Below are 14,051 nucleotides of genomic sequence, written 5' to 3'. Positions count from 1 at the left end.
AAAAAAAAAAAAAAAAAAGCCTTGAGAGCAACTCATCCACATGTATAGGTACAATGGCCCCCACAGCCATGATTGCCCATGAATCGGCTGCACAAGGCCTCATTAGCGGGTGAGGCGCTGGCGCTGGTGAAGTAGCAGAGGCCGTGCAGGCTGAGGCCACCACACCCTGGCTGGGAAGAGGCCCCAGCAGAGCTTCTCCACCACCTCAGGTGCTGGTGAATGTGAACGACATCAATGACAATGTGCCCACCTTCCCCCGGGACTACGAGGGACCCTTTGATGTCACTGAGGGCCAGCCGGGGCCCAGAGTGTGGACCTTCCTGGCCCACGACCGGGACTCGGGCCCCAATGGGCAGGTGGAGTACAGCGTGGTGGCCGGCGACCCTCTGGGTGAGTGGGGCTGCTCCGGGGTGGGCAGGCAGGACTCAGAGGCCTCTCAGCACCCACGCAGGAGCCAGGGGAGGAGGAGGGCTGCAGGCACAACTCCAGATCGGCACTGTGTAATCTTGGCTCTGCCGGGCCTCCGTTTACCCATCCACAAGATGGTGGGAATCATCTCCCACCCCTTCTTCATGGGGTTGGGTACAGAGATTGTGATCCTGGAGGGTCCCGGGCCTCTTTGAGAATCTGATGGAGGAGCCAGGGATGTACCTTAGTGGTGCCACAGCTGCCTGGCAAGTGCAAGGTCCTGAGTTTGATTCCCCGTACCAAAAAAAAGAAAAAGAAAATTCCGGTGGGGGCTGGGTACACCTGTAATCCCAGCACTCAGGAGGCTGAGGCAGGAGGATATTGCAAGTTTGAGGCCAGCTACATAGTGAGTACAAGGCCAGCCTGAACTATATATGAGACCCGGTCTCAAAAACATAAATAAATAAATAAACAGATAGATAGATAGATAGATAGATAGATAGATAGATATTTAGGAAAATACATGAAATCCAGAAATCCAGGTCTTTGTCAAACACCCTGATTTTCAGGGACTATTATTATCTACCATGTGTTGGCCATGTGCCAGGTTCTGAGGACACAGAACAGACACAAATCCCTCCCTGAAGAAGGTGAGTTTCAGCTGGAGGATACAAACAATGAACTAACTGATTCAGTAGGTGACTTAGTATTTTAGGAGATGCTCAATGCTACAGAGAAATAGAAAATGAGTGTGCCAGGGGGAAGGCAGTGATTCTTGACCAGGATGAGGCGTGGACTTCCGGGGAAGGGTGTCCCAGACAGGGAGCAGCATGTGCAAAGGCCTTGGGGTTGGATCATGCCTGGTGTTTTCATGGAGGGACAAAGTTGAACCTGAGGCTGGCATGAAGGCGAGCAAAGGGATGAGGAGATCAGAGAGGTGAGTGGCGGAGTCAGAGGTCATCAGGGATAGAAGCCACTAAGAGCCTGGGCAACTTCATGAGACCTGGTCTCAAGGTTTTAAAAACTTCTGAAAAGGGCTAGGGTGTAGCATACTGGTGGAGCACTTGCCTAGCATGCCCAAGGATATGGGCCATCCCTAGGGCTACAAAAGAAATAAATGTATATGAAGAGGACTTGGCTGGAACAGGTGTGACAGGAAAAGGCTCATCATGTCATGCAGGGGTTGCTTTTTATGCTGGGAGTGCAAGAGAGAGGCCTGGGCTGGAGAAAGTATGGTACGTGGGAGCCGTCAGCGTGGAAATACTTGTCGTGGTGGGGATCGAGTCCAAGGCCTCACTTACGCTCTACTCACTGAGCTGCAGCCCCAGGTCTTTTTTATTTACTCTTGAGACAGAATCTTGTTAAATCGTCCAAGCTGTGCTCCAACTTGAAATCCCCCTGGCTGATTGGCATCGGCCTTAGGAATCCAGAGCTGCGGGGAGGGTGGGGTCCCCTGAAGGAGCAAGAGGCCAGAGAGGTTTCCTAGGCCGAGCCAGGCTGGGGCTCCTACCGCAGGGAGGAAGAGCGGACATAGAGGCCAAAATCACTTCCGGATCCCCACCCTCTCAGGAATGATAAACCCAGGCCCAGGCACAGGCCCAGGTCAGGACGCTGCCTCACCTCTCCTCCCACTCTGGAACCCAGTCGAAACTTGAATAATAGGGGCTGCAGGTCAGGGCTGCCCTCTGTGGAGAGCCCGGTGAGTCACAGCCCATCAGAAGAATGGACAACCCAGGCCACCACCTTCCCACCCAGCAGCCGGAGCTTCCTGAGTTTGATCCCCAGTACCAAACAAACGAAAAACCCTGGGCCAGGGATTTAGCTCAATGGTTCTGTCACCTGCCTCATAAGTGCAAGGTCCTGAGTTCAATCCCTGGCACAAAAACAAAAAACATTCACATTGAGATTTATTACTGAAAGGTGTTTACTTATTCCTATCATTTCATTATTTTCTGGTTGCTGAATTCCTTATATTATCCCTCTTTCTGCTTAACTGCTCACCCTGCTTGGTGCATTCCTTCTATTAGACTTTTTGGCATTGCTGGCTTCATTGTCTCTTTCTAGTGTATCCTTGAGAACTTTTTGTAGTGCTGGTTTGATGGTCATGAATTTCTTAATTGCTCTTTGTCATGAAAATACCTTTTTTCTCCATCAGTCTTTTTTTTTCTTTTTAACAGTCTCACTGTGTAGTTCAGCCTGGCCTTGAACTCACTGTGTAAACCAGGCTGTCCTTGAACTCACAGAAGCCCTCCTGCCTCAGCCTCCCAAGTGCTAGGATCATAAGTATGTGCCACCACACCTGGCTCTTCATCAGTTTTTAAAGAAAGTTTTGCAACATATATCAGTCTGGGTTAAAAGTTGTAATTGTAGGGCCAGGTATGGTGGCATACGCCTGTAATCCCAGCACTCGGGAGGCTGAGGCAGGAGGATCACTGTGAGTTTGAGACCAGCCTGGGCTACATAGTGAGTTCCAGGTGAGTCTCAGCTACATAGTGACACCCTGTCTTTAAAAAAAAAAAAAAATTGTAATTTTAGGGGACTTGAAATATTTCACAACAAGGTTTCCTGGCCTTTAAGGTTTGTGTTGAGAAGTCTGCTGTGATTTCAAAAGGTTTATCATCATAAGTGATTTGTTGCTTTTCTCTAAACAGCTTCAAGATTCTGTCCTTTTGTGTTGGACTTCTGGGGTTTTGACAATGATGTGACACAGAAAGGCTTTCTTTTTGTAGTGACTTTTGGGCTTCTATATGCCTCACTTATCTGTATGTTTAATTTTTTCCCAGTATTTAAACGTAGTTTTTTTGTTTTGTTTTTTTCTTCTTCCAGTACAAGGGATTGAACTCAGGACCTTGCACTCCTGAGGCAGGTGTGGTGCCATTAAGCTAAATCCCTGGCCCTGTAAAGTTCTCTGTTATTTCTATAAATAGTTTGTTTGTATCCTTTGTGCTGTCTTCTCATGTTTCACTTATTACAATCATTCTTAGTCTTCTCTGCGTCATCTAGCAGCTGTGGAGCCCATTTTTCATGTTCTCTTGTTATTTCTGAGTTAAGTGGTCTTCGAAAGCATCCATATCTTGTAATTCTGATGCTCTTGTCTTCATATTGGTCTCTTCTCCTGCCCATTCTTTCAATATAATTTTTAATCTTCTGGATTTCTACTTGGAACATTTTCATGGACTCTCATTCTTTGCTAAACTGGTCATTTATCTTTTGTGTTTTGCCTAGCTCGGGTAGCTTTTCATTAGTGTCTTCTGTAATAGCCTTGATTTTATCCTATTTTTTATTTATTTATTTATTTATTTATTTTTGGTACTGGGGATAAAACTCAGGTCCTCGTCTTGATCATTTTATTACCTCCATTATCTGAGTTTATCTTCTAGGAGCCTGCTGGGCACTTTCTTGATCTTCTTTTTATCTGTTATCCTCTTGTGTAGTTCAGCTGTGTGGCCTTTGCTTTCCTTCCCCTTGATCCTTCTTGGACTGACCTTAGGAGGATTGGGAGTTTTGGGAGGCGTTTTATTGACTTGTCTTCTCATATTTCTGTTGTTTTTTGTTTGTTTGTTTGTATGTTTTGTGCTTAGGTTAGCAGTCCCTTTCTTTTACTCATTGAGTTCATTGGTACTTTTTCAGTATACAATACAGTTACATTCATCATTGGGATAGCAGTCACTTTTATTGGAAAGACATTGATGCTGATAAGGAGAGCTCTTTAGTTAGTCTGCGTTTCAGTGATACACTCAGGGTGTAGCTAACGGTAGTCCTTTGCCTCTGTCCCAAGGTTTGGGAGGGGAGGATATAGTTGGGCCAGCACACAGTTCTCTAGAAACAGACTGCAGAGTTGTTGCAATCACTGAGGTAATCCAGATATTAGCACACAGAGAAAACCTATTACTGCAGTAGCAACAACTGTGCGACCTTGGGAATAGCTGGTACATCGCAACAGTAGTGTCGTCCAAGACAAACTGGATACTGACGTGCCATTGTGACCAATAATGTACACCCCTAACCTTAGGAAAGAGGTCTATATCGTAGAAATCCTAAGACCATCCAGATATGGACATACAGCAAATACCTACTAAGTTCAGAAACTCTACTTCCATTAATGATAGAAAAGAATTCAACAGTAATAATAGTTAATTATGTAAAGATTAATCAAATTTAATGATTACCCTACCAAGATATGGGGGTTGGGAATGAGATAATGCAAGAAGAAAAATTTGAAAAATTTAGCAGTGGTAGGTGAGGAGGAAAGTGAGACAACGGATCTGATTAAGGAGTGGAAAGATATTTATAGACTTGGATCAAGAGGGGAAAAAGAAGCAAGAGATATCACATGCAGGTACGAATTCCCTGCGATGAATGTTATCAATATATACATCTAAAATGTACCAAAAAATCGCTTCTCGGCCTTTTGGCTAAGATCAAGTGTAAAATGTACCAAAAACTTTTTTTAAAGAATTAAAGATAGCAAGGGCCCGGGGATTTAGCTCAGCGGTTCGGTGGCCTGCCTTGCAAACACAAGGACCCCAGTTCAATCCCCGTACCCCCAAAAACAGACAGCAAAAAACAAACAACTCAACTAGAAATAGATTTTTTTTAAAGCATAGAAGAAATAATATAGAGAATAAAAAGAACAAATTTTGTCTTTTTGAATGAGTGGTTTCCTTCCAGGATCCAGTTTTGGAGTCCAGCAAGTCCGGGTTTTCTCTGCCTAGCCTTCAGCCTATGGGCTTGAGAGGGGCCCCCGCTATTCCAGAGGCCCCAAATCACTTAGCCGTTTTCCAGATGGGCGCATCAAAGCAAGGCCCAGGACCAGTCAGGATGCCTAGACTCTTACCTCCCATCTCCGGGTGTGGAGGCCCCAGGAGTCCTGGCCCCAGCTAGCTGCTGAGGGTAATCTGCAGAGCGGGCCTTTGGCCTGCCTGCTTCCCAGGTCTTGAAACAGACTGTGTATAGGCCTAGCCCAGGCCCAGCCCCCCAGGCCTGCTCCCCTGAGGGCAGGAAGCCATCTTCCAGCACAAGGCCAGGGCCTGAGCAGGGCAGGGAAACCCCTAGAAAGGGAATCCCCAGTTCTTTGGAGTCCTTGGAGCATCAGGGGCTCAGGAAATCCTGAGAGGGCACGGAGGGGCATGTGGGGCCCAGGGGTGCCTGGGGCTGAAGGGCTGTGGGAAATCCCAGCTGCAGCAGTGCAGGAGGGGCCACCTGTGCCACGAGAGTGACAGGAGTGGGGAGGGGAGAGTGGGATGCAAGAGGCAAGCATAGAAAGCCTCTGCGTTGCTTGAGCCTCTATCTTTGCCCAGCCTCTGTGGGCTGTGCGCCTGTGAGCAAGTCAGTGCCCCACTCTGGGTCTCTCAAGAGAGATGAAAGAAGTAACTTTCCCCCCCGTTTCACTTCCAGAGGGAATACAGAGATGACTACCTGTTCCTCATGCCCTCTCCACCTTTCCCCCACCCCTAGGGATTGAACTCAGAGCCTTTGCACTGAGCTGCACCCCTAGCTCCAATCCCCACACCGTTTGTTTGTTGAGACTGAGTATCACTAAGTCACTAAATTGCCCAAGCTGGGCTTGTACTTTTGATCCTCCTGCCTCAGCCTCCCAGAGTGTAGGGATTCCAGGAATGCATCGCCACACCTGGCTTATTGTTTCCACCTGCCAGGGCCAGCTCCAGTCTATATCTTGTGGGCTCTCACTTGCTTCCTTGGTTCTTTCCCCACACACCTCCTGCCTGGTCAGCTCTCGGGGTGCAGTTGGGAAAGCCCCCTGTCCTGGGGGGTGGGGGCAGTAGAGTGGGCAGAGACCCAGAGCCCAGGGTTAGAACCCCAAATCAGTCATTACCTTGCTGTGAAGTATGGACAAGTGACTGTCCTCTCATTGCCCGTTTTATTTTCCAAAGGACACAGGGGCTGGATAGAATCCCAAGTCTTACACACTGATGTTTGGCCCTCAGCCGGGCCAAGATGAACACTGAGCTGGGGACCAGCCAGGGGCCTCAGAGACCTCAGGGGAAGGAAGTCAGGGTCACTACAGGCCTGGGCAGCCCTCTCCACGCCCAACTGCGGATCTGTGCCGGGCCTGAGTGGAGAGCTCCTCCCTGACACCCTGCCCACCTGGGGCCCACAAGGTCACCATAAACAGAGCATTCCTTGGTGGTAGTTTTGGCCTCCCTGTGAGTCCTTTCTCACAAGCAGGCACTTATGCAGTGCCTGATATCTTCATTAATCTCTGCTGGTTAGAGAGAGCACGATTGTATAAAAAGGGCCCGTGCTTTTCAATATCACCATCTTAGCCGGATCACTCTTGGGCCTGCGCAGGCCAGAACAGGACCGTGACCAGCTTGGGGCAGGAGTACCAGCCCCTGAGGGCTCACATTTTCCTCCCTCCCCGCTGCCCATGAGGAACTGAAGCTGGAGTACTGGAGGACCTGCCCACCAATGCCTGCTGTCCCCGGCTGGCAGGAAGGCTGGCTAGAGCGGGGAGGGGCTGGGCTGCCCACATTGCCTGCTGACATCACTGCTAACTCAGCCTCTCCCGGCGACTCCCAGGGGAGTTCGTGATCTCCCCCGTGGAGGGGGTGCTGCGGGTGCGGAAGGACATGGAGCTGGACCGGGAGACCATCGCCTTCTACAACCTGACCATCTGTGCCCGTGACCGGGGGGTGCCCCCACTCAGCTCCACAGTGAGTCCACACCCCTCACCGCCCCTGTGCTCTCCGTAGAGACCCCCACGATCCCTGACGCCCCTGTGCCCAGAGAGGCCCTGGGTCGTGCTCCAGGTCTCCGAGGGCCTCTCGGGCTCTTCCCTGGAGGTCTGCCCCTGCTGTGCCTCCTGCATCCCCTCCTCATCCTGCTCATCTTCTAGATTTGTATTTGACCTTTACCTTTCTTTCTTTCCCTCCCTCATCACCGGTTCCCCGTCGCCTCCTTGGTGGCCTTGTCCACTACCCGGCTCTCCGCCTCTCCCTCCTCTGCCTGGCTCCAGATGCTGGTGGGGATCCGAGTGCTGGACATTAACGACAATGACCCGGTGCTGCTGAACCTGCCTGTGAACATCACCATCAGTGAGAACAGCCCCGTCTCCAGCTTCGTCGCCCACATCCTGGCCAGCGATGCCGACAGCGGATGCAACGCCGTCCTCACCTTCAACATCACCGCGGGCAACTGGGAGCGGGCCTTCCGTATCAATGCCACAGTAAGCCGGGCCACCGGGACCCCAGGCTGTCCCCAGGAGCAGGCTTTTAAGGGCTACAGTCCAGCCCTGCTTCCTCTTCCTCGGCTGGGACTAGGAAGCTTTGGACAGGCAGGGAATCCTAGATTCCCCAATGAGCCCTGTTAAAAGGGGAAATTCCTTAGGCCAGTTGTATTAAGCTGAGTTTGAGTGAAGAAAGACAAATAGGAAAGTTTGCACATGAGGCAGCCCCTAGCCATACAGCCTGGGAATTCCTGCCAACCACCTGACCCCTCAACAGTAACTAAAGAGCAACCTAAGGGTCTGCAGCTTGGTCATTTGGTTCCAGGTGAATCAGCTCATTGGCCCTGGGCCCTGCTGCAGCCAACCAAAGCAGTTACTGTGATTAAACTCCACATATGTTCAGCTGTTAGTGCCTCTCCCCATCAGCAGCCTTACAACTGTATTTAATACAGGTGTAGTTATCTCTGGTATCCACCTAGAGCCATCCCGGGCTAGTCATACGCAGAGATGGGGCCTGCACTTCTGTGACCACTTGGGTTACTCCAAGATATCCCAGAAGTCCGCTCTGGGTCTCTCGGGGTGTCCACAGGCTGACGTCACCATGGCGTCCCCCAAGAGCCTACTGTGAGGGGACAGTGAGCCCTGGGCCTCAGTGTTCCCCCTGCAAGAGTCTGCTGCTTAACTGGGCCCAGTGGACCATCTCTGAGGTGCCTTAGGGAGGGAACTCAGCCACCCCCAGAGTTGCAGGTGGGCCACTTGGGCATCTGTGGGTCAGAGCCCAAAGTGGGGACCAGGTGGCTGCTCAGCTCACCAGCCCCGCACATTGCAGACAGGGATCGTCACTGTGAACCGGCCCCTGGATCGCGAGCGGATCCCGGAGTACAAGCTGACCATTTCCGTGAAGGACAACCCAGAGAACCCACGCATAGCCAGGAGGGTGAGGCTGGGGATGCTGTGGAGGGCCTGGGGTCCACAGAGAGAGCACATCCCCCTTCCTGCATGGGGCAGGGACACGCTGAGATACACAGGCTTTGGAGCAGGCAAGGGCAGGCTTCAAATCCCAGCTGTACCTGCCCACAGGTGTGTGGCTTTGGCAAACTAACTGCTCTTGGTCTCCATCTTCTCTACTGCACAATGAAGATCTCCCCTACCCAAAGCTGTAGAGAGGGTGAAGGAGGCATCGGCTCCTCAGCACAGCACTTGGCACACAGCCAGCACTTTATGACTGCCGCTGTTCCTTTCTCTCTCCAAAACCACCGATACCTAGACACACGCCCCAGTCATGTGCACGGGCCTGCACCCACCCACGCCCATACGCTGAGGTCTTGAGAGGGTTGTGGTCTGCCTTCCAAAGCCAAAGAAATTCATTCAAGGAATGTTCCACAGCAAAAAGTCCCTTTGGGTTTGGGGTCAGGTCTCTCCTTCCTGCCCCTGAGGCTGGGGCAGAGCCCTGGCCTAGTTCATCCCACCTCTGTACCTCACTACAAAGTTTGGCCAAGACACTGCTCTTCCCAGGTCTCAGTTTCCTGTCTACCCAGCCAGAGGATCCTTCAGGCAGAAGCAATCAAAGCAATCAAAGCCATTTGCCTCTCGCTCATCTGTCCCCCCTCCTCTGGTTTCCTACTGACTTTTCTCCCCTGCTTCTCCTCTCTTGCTCTCATTCCCCTCCTCTGTGGATGTTTTGGTTTGTTTTTTGTTTTGTTTTGTCTTGTTTTGTTTTGGCAGGGGTGGGGGGAGCAGGGAATCCTGGGAAGCAGCAGCACTGGTGAGATGGGAAGGCTTGAGGGGGCTCGCTGGCCACGTCCCCCCGACCCCGCACTTTGGGCCCCCACCTCTGGGCTCCAGGGAGGTCCTGTGGTCTGAGAGGCATGAAGCGCAATGCTATAAGTGAACTCCGCCTCAGCGTGAGGCCTGAGTGTCTGAATCCTAGGACCCACTTTCCTGCCAGAAGCCTTTCTCTACCAGGAAGCGGGATGTGATTTGATACTGTGACCTTCACCAGTCCTCCGCAAAGCAGTTAAAGTCCCCATTGGCTGGCGTGGAAAATTAAAGCCCAGATGGGGCAAATGACTTGTCCAGGTTCACCTAGTTAGATGCTAGCAGAGCAGGGGCTTGAGCCCAGACCTCCGGACCCCTGGTGTGGTGTTGCTGATGGCTGATCTCTGTGTCCCACTGTCCCACCTCCTTTCTGTCCCCCACAGGATTTTGACTTGCTGGTGGTTTCTCTTGTGGATGAGAATGACAACCACCCCCTCTTCACAGAGGGCACCTACCAGGCGGAGGTGATGGAGAACTCTCCTGCAGGTAGGTGCTGGGCCCGCCCAAGGGCTCCTGCCATGGCCAGGTGCTGCCAGAACCCCAGGTGCCAAGGCTGTCCCATGTGCCCCATGGCTTAGCTGAACATAGATTCCAGGGGTACAGAAGGTGCCGGAGGGGGATGGGAGCAGCTCAGGACTGGGGGTCTGGGGTGCCAGGCCTCTTAGGGGTCACTAAAGAGGCCACAACTCTGTTTGGAAGAGATGGTTATGATCAGTGGTCACCAAAGTGGTCTGAAAACAGCCCTGCCCTTCCTGGGGTGGAGACTCTGGGAAGCATCATCAGGGATGGGGGACAAGGGGCCCTCGATCAGCAGCTAGCATAGCCCTTGCCCCATACATGTGTGCTAATCGGAATCTGCCCTTTAACGCCCCCCAGTGGCCAAAGCTTGGGTCAGAGTCAGCGACTAGCTGTGATGCGGGGAGGTTTTCAGGGAGTCCCAGCGCCTCCTGGGGAACAGCCAGCCTCAAAGGCTGCTGGGAAGCACACGTGGCTCCGGCACCCCGGGGCCTTGCTCACCACTCTGTGTTTTCTCCCAGTAGGGCTTTGAGGCCTCTCCCCAGGCAGCTGCGTTCAGTCTGCCAAGGCTGCCGCAGGCCCACCTGGGGCTGCCCCACCCGTCCGCCTCACCTCCCTGCCCTCTCATCCATCGTCAGCCATGGCTCACCGGCTCGGGCCGGGGAGGGGGGTGGGCGGGAGCCTGTTGGCCCTCGATGATGCTTCTCCTCCTGGCCCAGGGACCCCCCTCACAGTGCTCAATGGGCCCATCCTGGCCCTGGACGCAGATGAGGACGTGTATGCTGTGGTCACCTACCAGCTGCTGGGGACCCACAGCGGCCTCTTTGACATCCACAACAGCACGGGTGAGGCCTCTGCACCATGCCGGCTCTCCAAGACCGGCTCAGGGTGCACTAGGTACTGCTGCTAGATGCAGGGCTTCCTCCTCTAGCTGGAGGTCCGGTAGTCCACAGCTCACATCCCCAGGCTGCAGTCCCTGGGGCGGTGGGAGGAGCCAGGAGGAAGCTAGGAGAGGATGCACCAGATCACAGCACAAGTAACCCCCAACCCGTGTCCTTTCTCTCCTGAGCCCAGGCCAGAGGCTCAGGCCCCTGGTCAGTTAGAAGTAGCCAGAGCAACTTCCATTCCACCAGCTCCCCAGAGACCAGGTCACATCCTATGGTCCTGGACAGGAGGCTGAGTCAGTGGCTGGTGCCGGCAGGGAGGGATACCTGTCCATGTACAGGGCAACCCTCACCCTGGGCACTGTTCCCAGGCAGGACTCTGGAGGACTGCTGAGGACAGCCATGCAGGGACAGCCACGGGGCCCTCCCAAATTAGAGGTGGCTGAACCCTTGGAGAAAGTCACTGTATTATATTCTCTGCCCCTTTCCTCTCTGAACCCATCATACTCCTGTCCCTTGTCTCTCTCTCCACCCTGCTGGACCCCATCTCCTCACTGCACCTCTTTGCCTTTATGTCCCCCTGGCTGGTGGCACTGGGTGCCAGGCATGGTGACTGTGAGGTCAGGGGTCATCATTGACCGGGAGGCCTTCTCACCCCCCATCCTGAAGCTGCTGCTGCTGGCTGAGGACATTGGGCAGCTCAATGGCACGGCCCAGCTGTTTGTCACCATCCTGGACGACAATGACAATTGGCCCACCTTTAGCCCTGCTGCCCTCAGTGTCCACCTGCTGGAGAACTGCCCATCAGGTAATAAGGGTCAGGTTCCTAGCACCCAATAGACAGTGGATGGTGGTCAGTGGTCACTGGAGGTCTAGATGGACCCAAAACTCACTTCTGCAGAGAGTCTGGCAGCAAGGTGAGTGGGGGAACCACTGGAGGGGGAATCGGATGACCCCACTGCCTCGTGAGCCATGGTTCCCTGTGCGTGCGACAGATGTTTCAGAATGTTCCAAAGACAGGCTGTGATATCAGCACTTGGAAAGCTAAGCCAGGAGGGTCACCATGAGGTCAAGGCCAGCCGGGGATATGTAGTGAGTTCAAGACCAGCCTCAACTACATAGCAAGGTCCTGACTTTTTTTTTTTTTAAGTTCCAACCAGGTACTTAGATGAAAAGTTTATTTCAAAATCAAAATCGGGTCAACATGATTTTCATCATAGTTAAAATATAATTGGTGGGAGTAAATTTAGTTCTGAAAATCACCTAGAAGAATAAGAATATGGTGAAACATAAGTATAATAAAGCCAGATTTTCCTTACCAGATATCATAACGTATTACAGAGTTACAGTATTTAAAACCATATTATATAAAACAAGACTGGCCTAGAAAAAAATACAGGTAAAGAATATGATGGAAACCAACCATTTAAGAGAACTATTTAGTAAGCACAAAAGTAACTAATCTGATCTATTAGGTTACTATATAATCTACATGTAGTCTGATATATGATCTAATATTTAAGATAGATTCTCACCCCACATCAGACACCAAAGCAAAACTCAAACATGTTAAAGAAAACCTACAAAGAACAGAAAATGCTGAAATATTAAAGCAGAAAATCCGTTAAATGTCTATATGTTTTCTAGATAAGGTTGAAGAACTCAAAAAATTACATTTTTGTACATAAAAACTAAAATATCTGAGACCTGTTTCAGCTCAGTAGTATAGCATGTGTTTAGCATGCTTGAGGCTCTGGGTCCCATCCCTACCACCTCAAAAAAAATTAAAACTTCTTTATATCTATTTCAAACAATTATAAAGAATACTGGAAGGCAAACAACAAACTGAAAAAGATATTTGTCATAAACTATTGTGTGAGGCAGCTTTCTATAGTCACAACAAAATGCTTGAGGCAATCAACTTAGAAAGAGGAAAGGTTTCTTTTTGGCATACAGTTTTGGAGGTTTTAGTTCATGATCATTTGACCCCATTGCTTCTGGGCTGTGGGGAAGCAGTGCATTATGGCCTGGAACAAACCACTCACTTCATGCTGGCTGAGAAGCACAAAGAGAGGCCAGGCTGGGCTCCCAAGAGCTCCTTCAAGGGCAAGCCCTTGTGACCAGAAGACTTCCAACCAGCCCCACCTCTTAAAGGTCCTGTCAGCCTCACATAGCACAACCCCGAGGCCCGGGCCTTTGACCCGTGGGCCTTTGGGGAATACTCATCCAAAGGACAGCAGTTATCATCACGAGATACAGTTATTTGTATAAATTGACCAAAAAAATCGGCAAAGACAGTTTTCAGAAGAGAAGATCCAAGTACTCTTTGAACTCTGCAATATTGTTTAACGAAAAATGTAAAATCCAATACTAATTCCTCTGCAATGGCAAACGTGGGCATTTAGCTGGCGAAGCTGTGGTGAGAGGGGTGTCCACCAGCAAAGGGGTCTTGGTGTGACCTTCCTGGGAGACGCCGCCATGCTCAGCTGCTCCCCGATGCTCCCCCACAGGATTCTCAGTCCTTCAAGTCTTGGCCACGGACGAGGACAGCGGCCTCAATGGGGAGCTGGTCTACCGAATAGAAGCTGGGGCTCAGGACCGCTTCCTCATCCATCCAGTCACCGGGGTCATCCGCGTTGGCAATGCCACCATCGACAGGGAGGAACAAGACTCCTACAGGCTGACAGTGGTGGCCACCGACCGCGGCACGGCCCCTCTGTCGGGCACAGCCATCGTCACCATCCTGATCGATGATGTCAATGACTCGCGCCCCGAGTTCCTCAATCCTATCCAGACGGTGAGCGTGCTGGAGTCGGCAGAGCTGGGCACTGTCATTGCCAACATCACTGCCATCGACCGTGACCTTGGCCCGAAGCTGGAGTACCACATCATTGGCATCGTGGCCAGGGATGACACTGACCGCCTGGTGCCTGGCCAGGAGGACGCCTTTGCTGTGAATGTCAACACAGGTACAAGGGCCTGCTGTCCCCTCCGCCTCCTCACTCCTGCCCAGTCTCCTTATGTTCTTCTCCCTCCTTTCTTTCTCCGCTGCTCCCCTTTTGCACTCTTCCTCCCCCTTGACGCCACCCGCTTCTCTCCTTTTCCCTCTCCCTGGCTCCTCCAGCTCCTCCGGCCACCAGGGCTCCCTCCCTCCGCTGTGTCATGGGAGGGTATTCACCTCCCCACATCCACATTCACACCAGCACTCTTATTAGAGAAAGTTCCTCGTTTTATAT

General features: G+C 51.6%; 1 protein-coding gene across 8 annotated transcripts in view; it reads left to right on the top strand.

The window, feature by feature from the left end:
• Cdh23 (cadherin related 23) overlaps positions 1–14,051 on the top strand; it is a 336,018-nt gene that overhangs the window by 303,980 nt on the left and 17,987 nt on the right. For 7 of the 8 annotated variants that reach the window (XM_010606319.3, XM_010606311.3, XM_010606346.3 and 4 more), the window contains 8 exons: positions 210–390; positions 6,952–7,085; positions 7,388–7,597; positions 8,427–8,534; positions 9,799–9,901; positions 10,651–10,776; positions 11,420–11,623; positions 13,326–13,784. In XM_010606319.3, the coding sequence (XP_010604621.1) occupies positions 210–390; positions 6,952–7,085; positions 7,388–7,597; positions 8,427–8,534; positions 9,799–9,901; positions 10,651–10,776; positions 11,420–11,623; positions 13,326–13,784 (1,525 nt within the window). The remainder of the gene's footprint in view (positions 1–209; positions 391–6,951; positions 7,086–7,387; positions 7,598–8,426; positions 8,535–9,798; positions 9,902–10,650; positions 10,777–11,419; positions 11,624–13,325; positions 13,785–14,051) is intronic. The other variant, XM_010606337.3, reaches the window with a different exon arrangement.

Source organism: Fukomys damarensis, unplaced genomic scaffold, assembly GCF_012274545.1.
Source record: "Fukomys damarensis isolate Sample0158 unplaced genomic scaffold, DMR_v1.0_HiC HiC_scaffold_20, whole genome shotgun sequence".
Lineage (NCBI taxonomy): Eukaryota > Metazoa > Chordata > Mammalia > Rodentia > Bathyergidae > Fukomys > Fukomys damarensis.
This window is presented reverse-complemented; position numbering and strand designations above follow the sequence as displayed.